This window comes from Candida margitis (assembly GCF_024628925.1).
Source record: "Candida margitis strain CBS 14175 chromosome Unknown scaffold19, whole genome shotgun sequence".
In the NCBI taxonomy this organism is placed as follows: domain Eukaryota; kingdom Fungi; phylum Ascomycota; class Pichiomycetes; order Serinales; family Debaryomycetaceae; genus Lodderomyces; species Lodderomyces margitis.
The window spans coordinates 60688-81258 of NW_026261923.1; the positions used below are offsets into that span (position 1 = coordinate 60688).

The window sequence follows — 20571 nt, forward strand, 5'->3', positions numbered from 1 at the left end:
CCATTCTCTTCGATGAATGCTGCTACATTTGCTTTAACAGAACAAACTTGTCTCAATCGCTTTGAACAACAACAACACCACCGCCTCCTTCTTACACTTTTGATCGCACCGAATATATTTCGAAGGAGTAACGCGCATTCACACATTTTACAGCATTGAGTTACATTTAAAGCCTCAGCATTCACAAGAGCTAGATTAAACACAACTCCAATTTGTTCTACAAATAACAAGAATAATACAGCGCAGGCGAATTGTTCTACCCTAAGCTGCAACTGAAGTTTCTTTCTTTTCTTGTGACTTCATTTATATATTAGCGCCCATTTTCACACGTCGTTACCGTTTATTTCACATATACAGGTGGCAGTTTTCAGATTGTTAATTTATTAACATCAAAAACACTACACCACTCGTTGAATCCAGTTTGCAATTTCTTGTACGGAGCATTTTTTAAATTAGTTTTGATTGTCTTTTGTGCTTCATTTAATAATAATTTTTGTTTTAATTATTTTTTTTGCAGTTTCTTTATACAGACAAGAAACAGATCACATATAATCAGTTTGAAACTAGAAAAAAAAAGCTGATCCTTTTCAGTTGCTAAACAAGACAGTTACAACACCGTGAAAGAGAAATTACAATGAAGTCATTTGTCGTTTTCACCCTACTCGTTTCTTGCATATATGCATTAGCTATTAATCCGGAGAAAAGAGGCCAAAGTGTGCCTTGGAACTACCAAGATCAAACCATGCGTGGATTGAACTTGGGCGGTTGGTTTGTTCTCGAGGCATATATTACCCCATCTTTGTTTGGATCTTGGTTATTTGGAGATAACGAAAACAATATCCCCGTGGATGAATACCATTTTACCAAGCAATTGGGTACAGAGGCTGCTGAAAAAGTCTTGCTGCAGCACTGGGATACATGGTACACCGAAGCTGACTTTGAACAAATTAGTTATCTAGGCATTAACACTGTGCGTATCCCAATTGGATACTGGGCATTCCAATTATTGGATGATGATCCATATGTTCAAGGCCAAGTGCCATACTTTGATAGAGCATTGGAGTGGGCCAGAAACCACAATCTTAAAGTGTGGGTTGACTTGCACGGTGCACCAGGCTCGCAGAATGGATTTGACAATTCAGGTTTAAGAGATACTATAGACTGGCAAAAGGTTGACGGAAATGTGCAAGTTACCAATGATGTTTTGAACACCATATTTCAAAAATACGGAGCTGATTGCTATGCTGATGTGGTGATTGGTATCGAATTAATCAATGAACCATTGGGTCCAAGTTTAAATGTTGATGAACTTAAACAGTTCTACCAAGATGGATACAGTGCTTTAAGATCTACTGGATCAAATATACCAGTTGTTATTCACGATGCCTTTGAAGCTATTGGTTTCTGGGACGACTTTTCCATCGGCAACAACGCATTCAATGTCGTTTTGGACCACCACCACTACCAAGTTTTCTCTGCCCTGGAGTTAGAACGTGATATTAATGACCACATTTCTGTTGCTTGTAATTGGGGTTGGGACACCAAGAAGGAAAGCTACTGGACCATTACAGGTGAATGGTCAGCTGCTTTGACTGACTGTGCCACTTGGGTGAATGGTGTAAGAAGAGGTGCTCGTTACGAAGGGCAATACGATGGATCACCATACATTGGATCTTGTCAGCAGTACTTGGAATTGGAAAATTGGCCGGAAGAGTACAAAACCAATGTCCGTAAATACATTGAAGCACAATTGGATGCCTATGAGTACACTGGTGGATGGATTTTCTGGAACTGGAAGACAGAAAATGCAATTGAATGGGATTTCCAAAAATTGACTGCCGCCGGTATTTTCCCACAACCTTTGACTGACAGACAATATCCTAATCAGTGTGGTTTCCCAAGCAATTAAAGAGTGAAAGGATTAATGTATAATTTGGTTAAAATTTGGATGGGAAAATTCCATGGTTTGGTTTTGGTTTTGGTTTTTGATAGATCGAAAGAAGTAAAAGTAAGTCGGCTTGGTTTTTTTATTAATAAATTTTATTTTGAAAGTGTATACTAGCGTTTTTAGGCCTTCTTAACTATACGTCACTGTGTTATTACACGAAGCATTGCTGTCGCATAGAGTTGATGTGTAGTTAATGGATGTGAACATTTTCTTTTTTAGGTCTTTTTGTGGTCTCTTCTCATGTTCTTCTGCAAAATTGAGGATTTCGTGACAGAATTGTACCATACCTTTCATAAAGCTAGATTGCATAGACCAGATGAGCACGCTTATACAGAATCATCTACTACGATGCACAAGGAAATACTTACGTGGCTCGCTCCAATTTGCGATGCAATCCTGGATACGATCGCCACAATTACAAGCGTATAAATTCGTGCCGTATAGAGCAATCAGCCAAACTTCGATTCTTCTACAACAATTGAATAAAAAGACGAGCCATAAAATGGAAGCAAAAGAAGTCCACCCGATTAGATCGAATGAGGAAAGGCAAGACGTGTCAAAGAAACTGGATATTTCACCGAAGGTCGTGACCAAGGAGCAACTATTAGCAAAAGCAACCAACATGTATTCCAGATTTAAAATACGTCTTAAATGGCTTTTGAAAAAATCAAACCGGCCTTTCAATACCGATGACTACTCGGCATTTTTTTCCTGGATAGTTGTAGGGAACGTGTTTTTGTTCTTTGTTGCAACAACTACATTCTTTTCCCTCGTGATCTTTACCGCCAACACTGTGTTTGCGCAGGAGTTTGTGGCCAGAAAATTTGGAGAACTAATTACAAAGAATTCAAATATCACAGTTACTTTTGAAAGCGCCATAGTCCCAGGCTGGTCGGATGGAAAGATTAGTTTCCGAAAGTGCTTTGTCAGTAGAAGGCCAAAGAAGATTGAAAAGTTCATCAAAGGATCACAGCAGGAGGAATACGAGAAAAGTTTACTCGTGAGTGATACAGGCGTAGTTGCTGATGAGGAAGATATATTTGAAGACGACGGAAACTATACGCAATTTGATCTAACGATAGAAGAGGTCAATATTTCATTGTCGTTTAATAAATGGGTCAACGGTACAGGAATGATCGAGACTTTGGATATGAAGGGAGTTAGAGGAGTGGTGGACCGGACACACGTGCGTTGGGACCCAGATGATGATGCTACAAATTACAAAAATGTGTACCAACCGGGCGATTTCGAATTCGAGGAGTTCAAAATGGAGGATGTGCTATTCGAATTGAAACAGCCGAATGGATTTAGGCCGTTTGATGTTTCGATATATAATTGCGAGTTGTCGAAATTGAGAAAACACTGGTTGTTTTACGATTTTTTGAATGCCGAGGTCATGAGTGGCTCTTATGACAATTCGTTGTTCACTGTACATAAAAAGCAAAGGCTAAGCGATTTTTCATTCAATGATGAAGGAAGAGAGAGCCCACCGAGCAAATGGAAAAGAATAACATGCCTACGGGTTGATGCGCTAAACATTGATCATTTGAATAGGGGCCTAGAAGGTCCATTTGGTTGGATTACAGATGGTAAGGTGGATATGGTTGGTGAAATCATGGTGCCTCGAGAGGATAACAACGAGATAGGTGTAAAAGAAATTGTAAATATGATCACCGAGTCGATTACAAAAGAAGCTACGAGGTATAAGAACCCAGAAGTTCAATCAAAACACCCAGATATGCATACCCGTTTAACCCACGACGATTACACCGACATTTCAAAATACTTTGTTTTAGATCTAACTATAAGGCTAAACAACGTGAGAGCAACGGTACCGTTTAAAGCACCCGAATTATCGTACATTAACTATGCACTTATTAGACCAATTGTGGCGTATATCAACTCCAAAAACACATTCATTGAGATCCACAACAGAGTGGTGAAAAACATACAAGACTTTGACGGTTCCTGGACGGTTTATGATTCGCTTCTTATGGACGACATATCTGAGGAGGTGTATGACAATTTCGTCGACTACGTTGCTGATGAGGAAGCGAGGTTGATAAGGATGAAAAGGGTAGGATTTTGGTCGCTTCAGTTATTTCTACAGTTGGTCCTCGTTGGGTTGGGTACATTGGCTTGATTTTAAATTCGCTTTTTTTAAGGAATCACATTTTCAAAATAAGAACCAAAAGAGCGATATAGCAGCATAAACTGATGATGGACAAAACCAATACATAATCACCCCCCGTCTTGTACATTTCCATGTCCTTCTCTGGATTGTAGAACACATCAACGTGCATTGACTTGTAAACTCCGATGAAGTAGAGAATACACCCATAGATCGTGTACATTGTACCTATTGGTAAAAACTCCTTTGAAAATAGCTTGATAATCAAGATTGAAAAGGAAAAGCACCCAATTGCTGTCCTGGTGTACGCACCTTCATAGGTCCTCTGATGTGCTCTTATGTCCAACTTTAAGTTGTCTTCAAAAAGATCGATACGTGATGGTAATCTGTCTCTCAACGGTGCAGGCCGGCTCTCACTCGACATAATGGCATGGGGAGGTCAAGTGTGGCACAAAACATGAAATCAATGATAGTTTCATTTTTTTTTTTGGTTTTCATCAAAAACCTTTGAATCAGCAGTTTGAGGATTCCTCATTACAAACATCTATTCTCTCACACGCAAGATATAATGGCTGCTGCTAGACGATTATGGGTGAAGCTAAGACTATCATCCAAGTACCTCGCGACTTTACCCAAGTTTGATCCCTATGTGTCAAAATCACGGTTAAAGAAGATAGCCCAAGAAGAGAAGAAGGGAATAAGCCCCTCCATATCAAATCTGCAGAGATCTTCACCGGCTCCGGAAGGTACAGGCACACCCGGTCCATCGAACAATGCAAACAGCACTGGCGCAAGTGGATCAGGAATCAGCCAGTATAAGATTAATGTTGGGCTCAAGGGTGATTCCACGTCAGGCCTTACAATGAATAGTATAAATCCCGCACTTTACGTGCTAGATAAGTCGGGTAAGCCGTGCAGACGCTGGGTGAAGAAACAGAAACAGTTCAAGAGTTTTACCGGGTTTAAAATGAAATACACGGCATACGAAGGAAAAGAGCCTGGGCTGAAAGACGAACAAATGAGCAGTGCCAAGGTAACAAGCAGTGAATCAGAGAGTGGTAAAGAGAGGATAGTATCTGCTGGAATCCCAGAGGTCAAAGTGGAGACCTAGAGGGTAGATATCGTAGGTGTATATACGAAGTATCAAAAAATGGTTGGAAAGAAAAAAAATAGAAGTGAAAAAGAAAACCACATATGTAACCTTTAGCCTTAAACAATATGATCATCAGGAACATAGGTATTAGGCGGTGCACCCGTAGACTCCTATCAACCAATATCAGGGACGAATCTTCAACCAATACCAATCATGCTATCTCCAATAAACAGTTGCTTTACACAACAGACGCAGCTTCACCTGGATCGATCTTTTTTTTACCACATGGAACCAGAATACTAAACAAACTAATTCAGTTTATGAAGAACCAGCAAATAAAGTATGGATTTCAGGAAGTCGTCACCCCGTTGATATTCAAGACTAAGTTGTGGAAGAAATCAGGACATTGGGATAATTACAAGGACGACATGTTCAAAGTCGTTGGGTTTGACATGTCAAAGGAAGAGATCCCGCATGAATCCATAGAAGAACACGAGTATGGGTTAAAGCCAATGAACTGTCCGAGCCACTGTATGATCTTTGCCAAATTTGATCGTAGTTACAATGAATTGCCGGTAAGATATTCCGATTTTAGTTCATTGCATAGAAACGAAGCCAGTGGTGCGTTAAGTGGCTTGACAAGGGTACGTAGGTTCCACCAAGATGATGGACACATATTCTGCAATGTCAGTCACATTGACCAGGAGATAAAAAATACTTTGGATTTGATCAAAAACACCTATGGTGTGTTTGGAATCAATGAGGTTGAGTATTACTTGTCCACGCGACCAGATAAGTATATTGGCGAAATTGCAACCTGGGATGAGGCAGAAACCCAATTAAAAAAGGTGTTAGATGCAAGCACGGAAACAGGCAGCTGGCAGATTAGGGAAGGTGATGGAGCATTTTATGGCCCAAAGATTGATGTTCTTTTGACGGACGCATTTGATAAAAAGCACCAAGTTGGCACAATTCAATTGGACTTTCAATTACCAAAGCGATTTGATTTGAAATATGTTGCTGAGGATGGGTCAAGAAACAACCAGCCCATTCTTATCCACAGAGCCGTGTTTGGGTCTTTGGAAAGATTTTTTGCCATTTTATTGGATCATTATCAAGGAAAGTGGCCGTTTTGGATAAACCCCAGACAGGCAGTGATTATACCTATTAATGAGTCACATATCGAAAAGGCAGAAGAATTACAGCGTAAATTATGTGGAGATATTATTAACTCGCAAGATGAAATATCTCCCTTAACTGGGTTTAACTTTCACGTTGATGTTGATAAGAGGGCGGCAACTGTTGGACACAGGACTAAAGAGGCTATCCAGAGTGGGTATTCGTATATTATCTTGATCGGAGATAAAGATATTGCGAATGGGACTTTTTCAATTAGGTCCAGAGATGATCGAAAAGTTTCAAACTTGACAGGTGAAGAAATTTATCACAAGTTTATAGACTTGGAAAGGAGTTATCAGTAATTGTATACAACTGTAAATAGATTTGTATTTTGAAAGACTTGTACATTATGTTCACTACATCTACAGCCTGTTGTATCCCTTATTGACAAGTATTTTGTCTATTTCAGCCCAAAAATCCCGAACAATCACCTTATCCTTGAATCTTTTTTCACCTCTGTCCACCTTGATTTCATGTACATTCCAATCCTTTATCTGAGGCGGCGTGGCCTCTCCTTGGTATCCCAAGTAGTATCCTTGGTACTTTTGGAATAAAATTTCTGGCTTGGAAAACTTGTACTTTGAAAATTGCCAGCTTTGGCCAGTGGTGAAAATTGCAATGACTCTATTCCAGTAGTCTGGGTTGGTGAACAAATCAACATTATCAACTACCATAATCTTTTGACCACTTGAAATTAATCTGTCTGATGGATGGTTGACTATTACAACACCTGAATGTGGTCTATTACTTGGAACAGGTTCGGTGTAGCGGCTATTCTCAAGAAACTCTTTTATATTGGATAACGAAAGAAGAGCTGTTGTAGCAGGAGATACAATGATGATTGGCTGTTTCTTTGGTCCACTTGCACTCTTGTTCCCTTTGCTGGTAGGTTTAGCACGCTTTAACTCGTGCATAAACTTCTTTGCATCTGATATTAGATAGCTAAAGTCAATGTTTTTGGAACCTCTCAATACGGCGTTATGGTCAACAGACTCTCTTTCAAATTGACTGATTCGATCCAACTGTGGATCGTCAAGTTTGTGCTTTTTTGATTTATTAGCATCTGTCTTGGCATCAGCTTTGGATGTCTCATCTTTTCCATCGTCTTTCTCTTCCTTAACAAACTGACAAGTGTCGATAGTTCCCTTTAACCAAGTTATCAAGTCATATCTCTGCAAATATGCAAACGCGGGTATCCTATGCTCACTCGCCTTGGACTTGTAATCAACATCCGGGATTTGCTCTTCAATCCAACAAAACACTACTGATTTTAAATCCTGTGGTTCATCGTCATTGTAGAAGTTTGTCTTCAAGTCCAATTCGTACTTTTTTTCATTATCGCCAAATTGAACCTCAGTGGCTTCTTGAATAAGCTCTGTCTCTTGACCGGCCTCATTGAAGAGTTTGACGGGGTCTTTGGAAATGGCAGCACGACGTAGGGCTTTGAGAGCTGCTACTCCTGACATTGAATTTGCTGGTGATTATTGGTGGGAGGAAATGATTACCAAAGTTTACTTCATTCTATTTTTCATTTTTTTTTCTTGTGGCAAGAGTCGACGTTCATTTTTACGCCATAGGAAAACATAGTGTTCATCTAATTGCCGTATGATAACAAACAAAGGAGTCTCATTTCATTGAAGTGGAGGTAGTCAGTTTAATCTCGATTATCGAAACAGCTTTATATCACTTTAGTGTGTGGAGCGATAAGCAACAACAACACTTAATCATCTAAATGATTAGTGGCTCTCACGTTGGAGCCACCGCTAATCAAGCCGTACAGTGGCGAGGCAAGGCAGAGGAAACATTGCGAAAAGCTCAGAAGGTGTGCACCGTCGCACAGTCGTCGTTGCAAAAGACTCTAGAAGAATTGACCGTTCAACTACCGAGTGAATTAGAGTCTGTTGAGTATTTGTTTGAGGCTTACCAGAACCAATATGAATTAGTGGACAACCAGATAAAATGGTTGAAAAAAACGTTGAATGATCATGTTGATAGAGTATTTATTGACATAGAAGGTATGCTAGACCCTAGTTTGGAGGAATTGGACGCCATAACCACGAAAATGAGGAATATCAAAGTACCAGCGTTTGTTTTAACTTCCAGCGAAAAGACACTGAAGACTTTGCTCGACTTTATAGCAACAGAGTCAATTGATCTTATCAAAGAAAACATTAACATATACCGTACAAATTGTACCAAGGTTAAGCAATTGCTACTGGATGAATTCCAAAAAGGCATCTTGACCCCGTTTCAACAGTTCACCGCGCAATACAGCGTCATTGATAAAGAATTTGACTGCTTAGGACCAATTCAGATTGAACTAAGGACTGCGCATGGGAATATATTAGAGTCGAAGGGTGTTTTGGGAACTACTCTAAAAGAAAATCAAGCGCTAGAGAATGAGTTAGTTTCGATTCTACAGATGTTGACCAATCATTTTGACCAATGCAATAAAGCCGTGGAGTTGCTATCCTTGCCTAGCAGCAATGTGAATGTTAACATCGAAGTTCTAGCCAATGACGCAAATGAATTGGGAGAGGTTTTTAAAGAACTCAACGCAATTTACGAAATTATATTGACTAATGAGACAAAATCAACCAAGACATTCCTGCAGTATGCTTCTTTTGTTGACAAAACGCGCAACCTTGTAAAGGCGGAAATGGTGAAAATGAGAAACTTTAAAGTGAGTTCCTTACCAAAGTTTTTAGTGCTACTACAAGAATCAGTAATCATTTTACAAACGTGCTCAATTACTGACGCAACGCTCGCCGAGCTCTCACCGTGCGATATTTATTCAGAGACTATTAAGCAATTGATCTTCCACTATACCCAATTCATTGATATATATCAAACGAAATACCTAACGGAGCTACACCATGAACAATTTATATATCCAAAGAAATTTTTGAAGAGGATCGGAGACTTTTTGCATGAGGAGTTGTATCGTATGCAACTTGAAGAAACAAATCACAGAAAATCTTGGCTTACAAAATATGGGGAGTTCATTCCAAGGGAATTTAAGTTGCCAGGGGAGGATGAGATGCCAACGGTTGTGCAGGTCATAACAGAGGGATTGGAACATATACAAAAAGAAGATGGAGTTGAAAAGTTTAACGATGGAGAGGAGAAGTATTTGTTAGATTTGATTAGATCACTAAAGGAAAATTAAATAAGTGACAAGCCCTTTAAAGGGTTACTCGTAAACTGTTTTGTAGAAAAGTTGATTGTTCGAAGTAGCACGCGCAAGAAAAACCCATTTTCAGATCTAAAATCTTCTTTCCATCAAAGCGACAGATGGACATGCTATGGCACACAAACAAAGAGGTCAGATATCGTTTGTGCAACCTGGACTGTTATCGAAGCAAGATGATTACAATGACAGTCTGATTGGTAAGACAATGGGATCCATGATGATGTCGATCCACAGCGAATACAGTGACTTAGAGGATGATGATACCAATATGGATAGGGATGACGACGACATTACACAAGAGAATAAGGTAGACTCAATGTTTTTATCACCCGCTCACCCATGTGATCTGGAGCAAGGATATAGCGAGCATCTGGATGACTCATCAAATAACCAACAATCGGATCAGCCATCAGATGACCATACAATTTCAACGAAATATGCAAAGTACGGTATAGGGGCATTGTTGATGAAAAAGATGGGATATGAAGAGGGGAAAGGTATAGGTATAAAGCAATCAGGAATACTTGATCCCCTTGGAGCAAATCCAAACATGGGCCGATTGGGAGTTGGGGGAAAGAAAGACCGGCATTCAAAAAAAGAAGGAGCAACAGGGCTGTCTCCATACAACAACAGGCGTAGGATCAGCCGAAACAATGGGAGATTTTCTAATGAATTCGATGACCGACCGAGCGAACTCCAACTGTTGACATCTCAAATTTACAAATTGGTATTGGATTTCGTCAATTTAGGTGTAGACGTGTCCTTTTCTCTCAAGGATTGGGCAAGATCACTAAGATTCACGGCAACAGAGGATGATATCGATTCGCTAAGATATGAGCATGGCCATCTAGAAGACATATGGCGCAACATATTTCAGCTAAACACAGAAGAAAGATTGTTGGAGGGTGAGTTGGGGCAGTTAGATGAAGAGAACTCAATAGAGGACCATTACGAAGAGCTACTTTCATTTGCAAAACAGTGGGAGGAAATCCTGACAAATGAACCAGGCGATGAACGAGTAGAGCAAACCTTGAAAGACTTGTCGAAGTTGTCATTGTCAGATGACGATATTGTCGAGTCAATGGCTGTGACAATTTTGCAATCAAAGCTACAGTCATTGGCTAGTATCCCTTTAGACAATTACGATGACCAAAAGGAAGTCGTTGTGCCTACTTTAAACAAGTATACAGAATTGTTAAACCCAGAATACAACATCCTGGCTAAATTTTACGCGTACTTGTTTGACAGTTTTAGACTGAGCTTTGATAGATTATTGGAACATAAATCAATCAGCTGTGACGGTGAAACTGCCACTGATGAGATTTTGACTACGGTAGCTTCCATATGGTTAGATAGCGGCTGTGCCAATTTGAAGAACTGCGTGTTCAACCGAATTGTTAAATCTGTGATTATTCCTCACTTTGATGCAAAGGTGGACAGTTGGGACTTGCTTACCGATGAAACTTTATCCGAAAAGTCTTTAGACCTTTTGGAAATAATTCTCGTTGCTGGAGATGATGACTATAGTACTAGTGAAGCAGTGTACCACCTCGAGTCGAAGGTTGAATCTTATTTCACATTTGGCGTTACGGGGTCCGTTTGGTACAGTCTTGACGACGTAGCAGGTTTCCAGAGTGCCAAGTTGCAAATAAGTTATATAATGCATCGTTTGGTTCCTGTAATCGAATCCTTATACGAGTCAACAACAGAAATGCGCTTCCAAACTATTTTCAAGACGTCACTTGCTTCATGGATTCAAAGTTTATCATTCATCGATGTGACCCCTAGCACGTTTGATACTATTCTATATCTATCCACGTTTCTAGACCCAACAACAAGGTTTACTATCTTGCAGTTTTTGGCTTTCAACAGTTGGATTGTGACTATGATCAGAGTTTACAGACGTGACCCACAAGCAGTCCCGAGCTGGTATGCTCAGTGGTACCAATATTTTAATACGAAATTGATGGAAGATATCACAAAGGACCTCGAGGACCTCATACGTTGGTATTTGAACAAGGCCTTGGACATTATAAGATCAAATTTTGATCTGGCAGTCTGTCAAGACATTCCCAAACTTGACGATGAAATATTTCCCAAAGCAGATAAGTTATTTCAACCAGTCAAGGTGCAAAGTGGTCACCTGCTTCAAATGACTTTTCGGGATGTGGTTATCGAATATTGTATGGAGAATAAAATAGCTTTGACTCAACTAAGTCGTTCTTCTCGCCAAGTGACAGGATTGCCGTTATTTAGATTGAACAAGGGATGTATTACCAGATATGGGTATGTTGATGCCGATGTTTTGTGGATAAGTCACTCAGATAGCACTGAAACAAATGACTATGAACCCATTTTATTGGACACATTGGTTGAACATTTTTTGAAGTAATTCGTATCTCTTGATATAGTGAGCATATTATAATTAGCTTAGAAATTGTGGTTTTATTATTTGTCAGTATAGGTCTAGATGCGCACAATCATTTGTCGCGCAAAAAGCAATTGGAAATTGTAGCCAAACGGGGGGGATTGTAGAATTACTTTTTTTTTTCTCTCCAATGACTCCTCCGAACCAAAAAAAAAAATAAAGTAAATTGGAGTCAACTAGTTTATCTGAACCATCTGTTGACTTGTTTCAATCGTTTGACAGAGTATAATTTATCAAACCTCCGTTATAATAAACCACAATAATGAGTACTATCTTGAGGTCATTGTTAGCCAGGTCGAGACACAGCAGGGCTTTCCGAATGATGATGATACACGAACTCAAACCAATGATGCCCGAAATACGAACTCAAACACGTTCTTATTCCGATAGCAATACATCTGAAAGTACGTCGCAAAGGCGATTAGAATCAACAAAGGAATTTTGGAGAAAAGCTCATATTGAGAATTCAAAGGAGTCCGAGAAGGTATTGAAGCTATTGAGAAAGACTGGTGCTATCTCCATACTTGCCGTACTTGCTTCAATAGCCTACGCTGCTATTATAGAGCATTCAAACAAGACAGAAGAAGAGGAGCAAGGAATTGAATATATACCCAACTTGAAGGAGGACATAAGGTATAGGAAAAGAGATGACTAAGCAAAAGCCATTGATGGGATTGCTTGGTTTGCATATGTTTATAGCTGTTCAATGTGATGATTTGGTAATGAATACCGTTGTAATCTCCTCAACCTCTTTGGGGTTGGCAAATGGTAACCTTTTGAGTATTTATACCAATTTCTGAGGAAGCGACGGATTTACACAAAAATGGTTCTTACATAATGTCAAAAATAATGCCTTTCATTTGATTGCACGGTTCTTCTCTTTCCACGTTTCGCTTGTAAATTCAGGGCTATCAAAGTTGCCTTTTGGGGGGGAGGGGAGGGTACATGTCTCACTCAGCGAAGTATAGAGGATAGTGTTGACCAAGTAGCACATTCCACAGCGCTGAATGGGGAAGAAGTCCTGACGCTACACCTGAACAAATTGCCTACTGCATATAAGCTTCCTCGATGACTTATCTTCTCCTTTTGTGAATGTCGCACTCTCGAGTTTTTCCAAAATGCGACACTCTCCGCAAGTATTGTGATCTTCATTACTTGCCACAGGTTCAGAACAACCTAGTCGTACTATTAAGATAATGCAGCAGCCATGAAAGGTGTGATCTATGCCCACTCATTAAGTTCCACCCAAAAGCATCTAAAAGCCAACTAGCACTCTATTAAAGTAATTAGATGATCTGAGTGAATCAGTTGAACTGATTACATAATCTTGGAATGCCATAGAAAGACTTGACCTTATTTTTTTTTCACAGCAATCTAAGTGATCCCTTTGTATACCGAAAGTGCTAAATATTGTTACACAAATAATACTTCCTACATATATCCAGATTGTTCATTTGCTAATTACATACACATATATATAAAGCTTCAAGGATGTACCTTTTTTTCACGACTGATACCTCTTCTTTTTGTTCATCTTTCAATTAATCTTTATTCGAAGTACACTCAATTGATTGCAAAAAACAACCCAGAAATAGAAAATGTACAGACAACTTTCAAAAACAGCAATTGCACGTCAAACTGCATCAAGATTGGCCAAATCTTATTCAACAAATGCATCAACATCATCATCGTCAAAGCTTAATTCAAAATTACTTGCCGGGGCTATTGTACCAATTGCGGCTGCGGTTGGGTATATGAGTTTCTCAAATTCGATAAGCAACGAGACTGTGCTTGGAGTGGCTGATAAGTTGAGAAAGACTTTTGAAGAAGGTGACGCTTTGGGTATTGAACAACAAGACAAATTTGCTGATGAACAACAAAGGTTGAAATCTGAGAAGGAGGATAAAGAGCTTGCCAAGATTGAGAAACAAAAGGGTATAAATACCAAAAATGCTGGTGGTCTTGACAGTACCGACCCAGCCTCGGATTCAAAGACTAGAGATGTTGCCTCAAAACAATTGGACGATGATACAAGCAGACATGAAGCTAGTGATCCAAAGAATGTGGAAAAGTCTAAAGAGATTAGACAGGATATCAAGGAAAATTTCCATCCTGAGGGAAAGGCCCAAAAGAAGCCTACCAAGAACGAAGGCAGTGACGGAGAAACAGCGTATAACCCAGAAACCGGTGAAATCAACTGGGACTGTCCTTGCTTGGGCGGCATGGCACAAGGTTCTTGTGGGGAGGAATTTAAAGAAGCATTCACGTGTTTTATATTTTCTGATGCCGAACCAAAGGGAATTGATTGTGTCAAGAAGTTCGAAACCATGAGAACCTGTTTCAAGAAACATCCAGACGAGTATAAAGAAGAATTGTACAATGGCGACGATGAGAACAACACCGAGGTTGTGGAGCATGTTGTTTTGGAAGTTGCTGAGCCAGCTGTCAAGGAGATTGAAGAAGGTCTTGATTCTGGAAAGCTTAAACCAAAGAAATAGATGCCGTCAATTTTAAGTATATTATTCGATAAATTTTTTTTTTATATACATTTATATTTGCAACAACGACTAAGTAAGTTTAACATTAACAAGCGCATCTACTAGAGCTAGATACCTCTTTATGCGCATCACGTAGATCAATATTGTCAAAATCTTGCAACTTTCGTCGTTCGTAATCGTCTCCTAGCAAATAAGTTCTACTCAACTCGCCCACTCTTGTGAATAACGACTCCACCGTTGGCAACTGTTTTGCACTTACCTCAAGCAAATCCAACTCCCAATCGTACACATAGTCGCCAATATTAGTAGTTGCTGTAGTATTGGTGAGTATATCCTTGATTTCTTCTTTGTCAACAACTCGATCTTTCCCTCGATCTAATTTGTTCCCCGCTAATATAACACCTGGTTGTGATACATGACAATGTTGTACAAATCGAGAAAACCAGTCCTTTAAGCTCAACACGGATTCGTAGTTGGTGATATCGTAGCAAAGGACACAGACATCTGCTCCCCGGTAAAACGCTTGCGATATGGAATTAAACCGTTCTTGGCCGGCCGTGTCCCATATTTGCAAGTTGACCTTATCAATTGCTGGTTTTGCCGACAGCATCGGCTGTAGCAGCAGCGTCGTCGTCGTCAAGGGAGTCTCCTCTACGGTTGCATTTGAACTTCCATTAATTTCACTTTCAAAAGCCATTGTGGATGGCTCATCTATTTCTAGTGGTGGTAGTTGAATAGTTGTTGTTAGATAATCACCACCAATTGTTGCCTTATACGCATTGGTGAACATGTGATGAACAAATTGTGAACGTAAACAAGTCTTTCCCACTCCCAGGTCTCCTAGTAGCACAACTTTTAGCGTAGGTATGGGGTTAGTATGTGGTCGAGTGTTTTCAAGTTCGTCCTCTGTAGCTTGTTGTGAGCTGGTCTTTAACTTTCTTTGTGTACTTCCATGTGTTTGATCTTGAGCACTAGACATTTGGGTGTCATATATCCAAAAGATTCATAGGAGTATCCACTGTGTGAAATGAATCCAACGTGCGAGAAGAATGAATGAATGGACCACTGGCTATTAGTCTCTCTCCCTTGCCTCTTAGATCGTTTCTCCTAGATGCCGTGAGACTATTACACCTTGATACTACTTCCAACTGATTTATTATGAATGGTCGTCTTTTTCGTCTAAATTGTATACAAGCACACGCGCTACCGTATTGATTTCTGCCTCACACGCCCCAAAGTATTTGTTTGTTTTTATTTCTTTTTTTTTTTTTTTTTTTTTTAATCTCTGTTTGCTACTTAAACCCAAAAGATCTGAAACTCTCAACAAGAACTTCTCCATCCCATTATCATCCAAACACTGTTTCCATATACATCAAACAATCACAAATGAAGGTATACTACATTGGTATATTAAACACTAACGGTGAGAAAGCCATCGAACTAACCTCTGCAAGAGACTTGTCACAATTTTCCTTCTTTGAAAGGAATGGGGTATCACAGTTTATGACATTTTTCGCTGAAACTGTATCTCAAAGAACTCCAGCTGGACAAAGACAGAGTGTTGAAGAAGGTAACTATGTTGGTCATACATATACCAGGTCTGAAGGAATTTCGGGTGTAATAATAACTGATAAGGAATATCCTGTAAGGCCAGCATATACCTTGATCAATAAAATCTTGGAAGAATACTTGTCGTTGCATCCTAAATCAGAATGGCAAAACCTTGATCTGACAAATTCTACGTTGACATATGCAGAATTGGAAACTTATTTGAAAAAGTACCAGGATCCATCCCAGGCAGATTCGATAATGAAGGTACAACAAGAATTGGACGATACAAAGGTTGTGTTGCATAAAACTATTGAAGGCGTATTGCAGAGAGGTGAAAAATTGGATGCGTTGGTCGACAAATCAGAGGCCTTGAGCAGCTCATCGAGAATGTTTTATAAACAGGCTAAGAAGACAAATTCATGTTGTATAATTATGTAATTGGAAGGAGGGAGGTAAATATACACAGCAATTATTAATGGCTAAGCTATAAATGTTTTTGTTCTATATTATTCTGTCATTGACTTTCGTAAATATGTATATATATACAGATTAAAACCTGAGTCATTACTGACTGTTTTTCACCGCTTCAAATGCTTTCAAGAGTTTACGTCTAGCACCTAAGGCTGCCACCCCCTTCTCTTCTAATTGATCACTATTCAACTCAATCAAGTCTTTCCAATACATATCCTTTAAACAATCAGTATACTTGTGCAATCTGAGCAACTTTAACCATGCAGGTATGTTGTTCAAGAGTTCAACACTGGCAACTTCACTAGGCATAGATGATGACGATGACGCGTTAGCTCCAGTTTGGCTGTTTATTGAACTGGTTGAAACATTTGACTGCTGCATATTGGAAGCCGATGGCGATGCAACTCTTTTTTTCAATCCCGAGGGAATGTTGAAGTTGTTTCTCTGCACATGAGAGCTAGCAGGAACTGATGCTGAATTCGCACCTCTATTTATTGAATTTTCAAAGTTCATTGCTTGTGATATGGATAAGTTATGGTTGAACTTGTCCAGGTTTTGGGGCAGAGCTTGATGGTGGGCTTGATTGTGTTGCTGGTAGTGCTGGATGTGGTGGCTGCCGTGCTGATTCTGCTGACTTTGTGGGCCAGTGTTCCAGCTTGAACTTCCATGCGGATGCTTTCTGTTACTATCCAAAGCCACTCTTGAATTGATTGTTGCAAGTGCCCCTAATTTCAATGCAGTACTAGACATATCAAGGTTCTCATCCTGATGAAGACCTGGTGCAGCACTATTGATCTGCTGGTTTGGCGAATAATACGCTTGATTGCTGTTGCCGTATTGGTAGTAATATGGCGACACATTTTGAGAATTGTTTGCAGCCAATTGCAAGAAGTTTGTCTTTTCATGCAAATGTGAGGTTGGCGATTTCGATCTCTCCAATGAAAGTGGGTTGCCTAAGTTTGCATTTTGTTGGTTTTTTTGCAAAAACGGATCAGCGGAGCGAGGACGTGCAATTCCCTTATCAATGTTTAGTAAACTTGGGTTGAATGAGTTAGTTTCAGTAGTCGGTTGAAAATCAGCCGATTTCTGCGCAGAAGGTGGTGGCTTGAATTTTGACTTTTGTTCATTTAAACTCAAATTATCCATGTCATTATAAAGATCAGAATTCAACGCAGTGTTGCCGTAGGGCGACAATGGGTTTTGTTGCAAGACACCTGGTGGCTGGTTGTATGCTTGCAAATGCTGGTCCAATTTAGCTTGGAATGTGAGTAACACATCAACAGGCAAACTGGCGCATAGATAGTCAATCATAGAAACGGTATCCTGCGGACTAAGGTTTTCAATCCAGTTACTGAACACCAAGAGATCCAGGTACAAATTTGATTGATGCATAGACTGTTGTTGTAGTTGCTGAGATACAGCCCCTTGATTGCCGAAACCTGTAAGCGCATGCCCTGTTCTGCGGAAAATATTTGTGAAATCATGAGCTGATTGAGGCCGGTCAGGAATGGAAGCAGACGGAGGTTGCAAGAGTCCACCTGTAGGCTGTGAGCTTTGAACTCTATTTTCTAGCAATGACACTAACTGTGGATTTGATGGGGCAACTTGCGGAGCAGGTGATAATGAGTTTGTCTCCTTTTGCGACTCCGAGTTGGAAGCTGAATTGGCTGAACCTAAATTCAACAAGTTTGACGAAATACTTGCATCGTTGTACTTAGATGCAGCAGGCGCTATCAAATTAGAACTTGTTGCTGAATGTTGTTGCGGAACTTGAAATTGGTTTTGACCTTGAGTTAATGAAATAGGAGGTGGTACACTTTGCGACATCCTGCCTTGGTTCTTCAAGTCCAAGTCCAACTCTGCAGTTAAAGTTTCAAATTCGTGTTGAAGATTGTACCCAACACTCTGTTGTCTATTTCCCTGATAATTTTGTGGTAAAAACTCCGACTGATTCAATTGGATTTGTTGCTGGCTATTCGGTTGAGCACGGTCTAGTGGTGGTGGTGAAAGAACAATAGGGGCATGAGGTAACAGAACAGACGAAGTGTGCTTTGATTCACTTGGATCCATTCTTGGTAGATTTAGGTGTTGATTGATATATGTTGAACGATTGATATTTTTAAAAAAAAGTAAAGAATTGGCTGCATAGACCTCACCTTGGAGAAACTGTTTGGATCCCAGGCAGAAATGTAATAAATTAAATCAAACTAATAAAAGATCTCGAGTAATGATCCTTTCTAACTTTTTTCACTTTATTTGTTGTAGTCTGCCGATGATGATGAATTAAATGATGGAGCAATAGCAAAAAGCAGCAGCAAAACTTTTTTTTTACGGCAATTTTTTTTTTCTCTTTTCTTCTCGTTCTTGTTGTTCTTCTCTGTAGTAACTGAATGCCAGATCTTCACCTTAAAATTGTGTCAGTCCTTTAGTTTAAATTTGGTAACTCGCTTTGAGTTTTGCCTAGTGGTTTCTACTTTCTGAGGAATGTAATCAGCTCTGTATTTGTAGAATTTTTGGATCTGCGACTTGGCACTGGTGAATCTGCAAACGATAGAAGTAGTTGGAAAAGTTTGGTTCCGCACGATTATGCGATGAGGTCATTAAAAATGCAAGGAACAGGATGCAGAAAAAAAAGATGCATCAAAAGGAACGTTTTCCAAACTTGTACTGGAGTAGGGTATCCGCAATTACAAGTATGGTTGCCTAGATGATGCATTGGATTAGAGATAAGTGTTGAAAATGATACAACATATCTATTAAAGACAAAGGGTGCGTATGTTCTAGAACTATAAAAGTCTTCTCTGTACCAGAAATGAACTAGTCGCAAGGGTAAATACGAAATCGGTTGACTATTTCATATATGCGACTTCTAGCAAACTACTATTTTGCTATACATCTTGTACTGCTCATCAGATGGCAGCAGGAGCCTCATGATGGTGAAGCACTACATAACAAATGCTACCAACTGTGTTTGAAAGTGCGAGGCTTTATTTTTAGAAACTCCGAATGCAGAATCGTTTAAATCTTGGAATACCAAGGAACAAAACTATTACATGCCATTTGAGGTTAAAATTACGATACATGGTGTATAAAAGTCAACAATATTGAAGCAAAAACCACCTATAACGCTTTTGTTTGTGATTCTCTAATCTGACTTGCATTTTGCAACCAGTAAACTTTAAATATCAAACATCATTATTCGATGAATGGTGTGACAAGTACCTTGTATTTTGTACTACAGGGGGTAGAGTATGTTGGAACTGTTCCTCAGATAAGTATTGAGGTTGAACTGTATTTTCAGTTGATTCGTTGTTTGTTGGAGTAGTAGAAGACATTTCTTTTTAAGCGAAAATCAATATGATTATTATTATCGTTATCTCTCTATATAAATAAAACTCAAACTAAAGGAATTCTTCTTCCCTATTTATATTCTTTTCTAGTATTGCCAACTTCCGTAATGTGTAAGTAGGACCCATGAACTATTCTATCTCAGTTCCATCAAGAAATCACTTCAAAATACTCTAATGCATGGCAGGGGTTGCACCATACACATTTTTCTCAGTCAAGGGGCAGTTGTCACTTGCAGTTTGACAGGCTCAACGTTTGATGCAAGGGAAAATATTTCGTCTGCTCAACGGTTTAATTACAAACGTTTGCCAAGTTGAAGAAGGTCAACACTCAACGGATAAACAAAATACTATATCAAAAGTGACAAGCACCCCACACGAAAGCAACTATGTTTTGGCGAAAGTAGAAACAGTTTGTACTCTGCAAAGTTTCATTTCACAGGTCGGGTAAAAAAAAAAAAAAGAAATGATGGTAAAGTCAACCAGTTCCGAGGATGAAAATGCAAAGTTTCACAAAACAGAGTTTTTCCGTTTTACTGCCACACCTAGAACAATAATGGATTTACATCTCATATTATTGTTCACTCATTTATAACCGAATATAGAAGATTGCAAGAAACGCAGAAAAGGTAAAAGTTATAACCTGCAGCAATCACAATGTTATGCAAGAATCGGAGATAAGAACCACCCTTTATTTCAATGGTAGAAAGAGACCCTAATTTTAACCCTGAA

At 39.4% G+C, this 20571-nt stretch overlaps 12 protein-coding genes across 12 annotated transcripts; 9 read left to right on the plus strand and 3 right to left on the minus strand. All coding sequences in view use genetic code 12, as the record gives it.

Annotated features, from left to right (window-relative positions):
• Nucleotides 1–634: 634 nt before the first annotated feature.
• Nucleotides 635–1909, plus strand: XOG1 (glucan 1,3-beta-glucosidase; the record flags this gene model as incomplete). Its single annotated transcript, XM_051817844.1, has 1 exon — nucleotides 635–1909. The coding sequence occupies one exon, from the start codon at nucleotides 635–637 to the stop codon at nucleotides 1907–1909; it is 1275 nt and encodes a 424-aa protein (XP_051668908.1).
• Nucleotides 1910–2336: 427 nt separating this feature from the next.
• Nucleotides 2337–4091, plus strand: CANMA_005462 (uncharacterized protein; the record flags this gene model as incomplete). The annotated part of the gene is made up of 1 exon (XM_051817845.1): nucleotides 2337–4091. One exon carries the CDS (start codon nucleotides 2337–2339, stop codon nucleotides 4089–4091), a length of 1755 nt encoding a protein of 584 aa, XP_051668909.1.
• Nucleotides 4092–4647: 556 nt separating this feature from the next.
• On the plus strand, nucleotides 4648–5190 carry CANMA_005463 (uncharacterized protein; the record flags this gene model as incomplete). Its single annotated transcript, XM_051817846.1, has 1 exon — nucleotides 4648–5190. One exon carries the CDS (start codon nucleotides 4648–4650, stop codon nucleotides 5188–5190), a length of 543 nt encoding a protein of 180 aa, XP_051668910.1.
• Nucleotides 5191–5297: 107 nt separating this feature from the next.
• MST1 (threonine--tRNA ligase) lies at nucleotides 5298–6653 on the plus strand (the record flags this gene model as incomplete). Its single annotated transcript, XM_051817847.1, has 1 exon — nucleotides 5298–6653. The coding sequence occupies one exon, from the start codon at nucleotides 5298–5300 to the stop codon at nucleotides 6651–6653; it is 1356 nt and encodes a 451-aa protein (XP_051668911.1).
• A 60-nt stretch (nucleotides 6654–6713) lies between these two features.
• On the minus strand, nucleotides 6714–7817 carry CDC73 (Cdc73p; the record flags this gene model as incomplete). The annotated part of the gene is made up of 1 exon (XM_051817848.1): nucleotides 6714–7817. The coding sequence occupies one exon, from the start codon at nucleotides 7815–7817 to the stop codon at nucleotides 6714–6716; it is 1104 nt and encodes a 367-aa protein (XP_051668912.1).
• A 266-nt stretch (nucleotides 7818–8083) lies between these two features.
• CANMA_005466 (protein kinase regulatory subunit) lies at nucleotides 8084–9520 on the plus strand (the record flags this gene model as incomplete). Its single annotated transcript, XM_051817849.1, has 1 exon — nucleotides 8084–9520. The coding sequence occupies one exon, from the start codon at nucleotides 8084–8086 to the stop codon at nucleotides 9518–9520; it is 1437 nt and encodes a 478-aa protein (XP_051668913.1).
• A 136-nt stretch (nucleotides 9521–9656) lies between these two features.
• CANMA_005467 (mRNA splicing protein) lies at nucleotides 9657–11936 on the plus strand (the record flags this gene model as incomplete). Its single annotated transcript, XM_051817850.1, has 1 exon — nucleotides 9657–11936. One exon carries the CDS (start codon nucleotides 9657–9659, stop codon nucleotides 11934–11936), a length of 2280 nt encoding a protein of 759 aa, XP_051668914.1.
• Nucleotides 11937–12234: 298 nt separating this feature from the next.
• Nucleotides 12235–12627, plus strand: CANMA_005468 (uncharacterized protein; the record flags this gene model as incomplete). Its single annotated transcript, XM_051817851.1, has 1 exon — nucleotides 12235–12627. One exon carries the CDS (start codon nucleotides 12235–12237, stop codon nucleotides 12625–12627), a length of 393 nt encoding a protein of 130 aa, XP_051668915.1.
• A 943-nt stretch (nucleotides 12628–13570) lies between these two features.
• Nucleotides 13571–14470, plus strand: MIA40 (Mia40p; the record flags this gene model as incomplete). The annotated part of the gene is made up of 1 exon (XM_051817852.1): nucleotides 13571–14470. The coding sequence occupies one exon, from the start codon at nucleotides 13571–13573 to the stop codon at nucleotides 14468–14470; it is 900 nt and encodes a 299-aa protein (XP_051668916.1).
• Nucleotides 14471–14555: 85 nt separating this feature from the next.
• On the minus strand, nucleotides 14556–15449 carry YPT7 (Ypt7p; the record flags this gene model as incomplete). The annotated part of the gene is made up of 1 exon (XM_051817853.1): nucleotides 14556–15449. The coding sequence occupies one exon, from the start codon at nucleotides 15447–15449 to the stop codon at nucleotides 14556–14558; it is 894 nt and encodes a 297-aa protein (XP_051668917.1).
• A 407-nt stretch (nucleotides 15450–15856) lies between these two features.
• Nucleotides 15857–16459, plus strand: YKT6 (palmitoyltransferase; the record flags this gene model as incomplete). The annotated part of the gene is made up of 1 exon (XM_051817855.1): nucleotides 15857–16459. The coding sequence occupies one exon, from the start codon at nucleotides 15857–15859 to the stop codon at nucleotides 16457–16459; it is 603 nt and encodes a 200-aa protein (XP_051668918.1).
• Nucleotides 16460–16585: 126 nt separating this feature from the next.
• Nucleotides 16586–18562, minus strand: CANMA_005472 (uncharacterized protein; the record flags this gene model as incomplete). Its single annotated transcript, XM_051817856.1, has 1 exon — nucleotides 16586–18562. One exon carries the CDS (start codon nucleotides 18560–18562, stop codon nucleotides 16586–16588), a length of 1977 nt encoding a protein of 658 aa, XP_051668919.1.
• Nucleotides 18563–20571: the final 2009 nt, after the last annotated feature.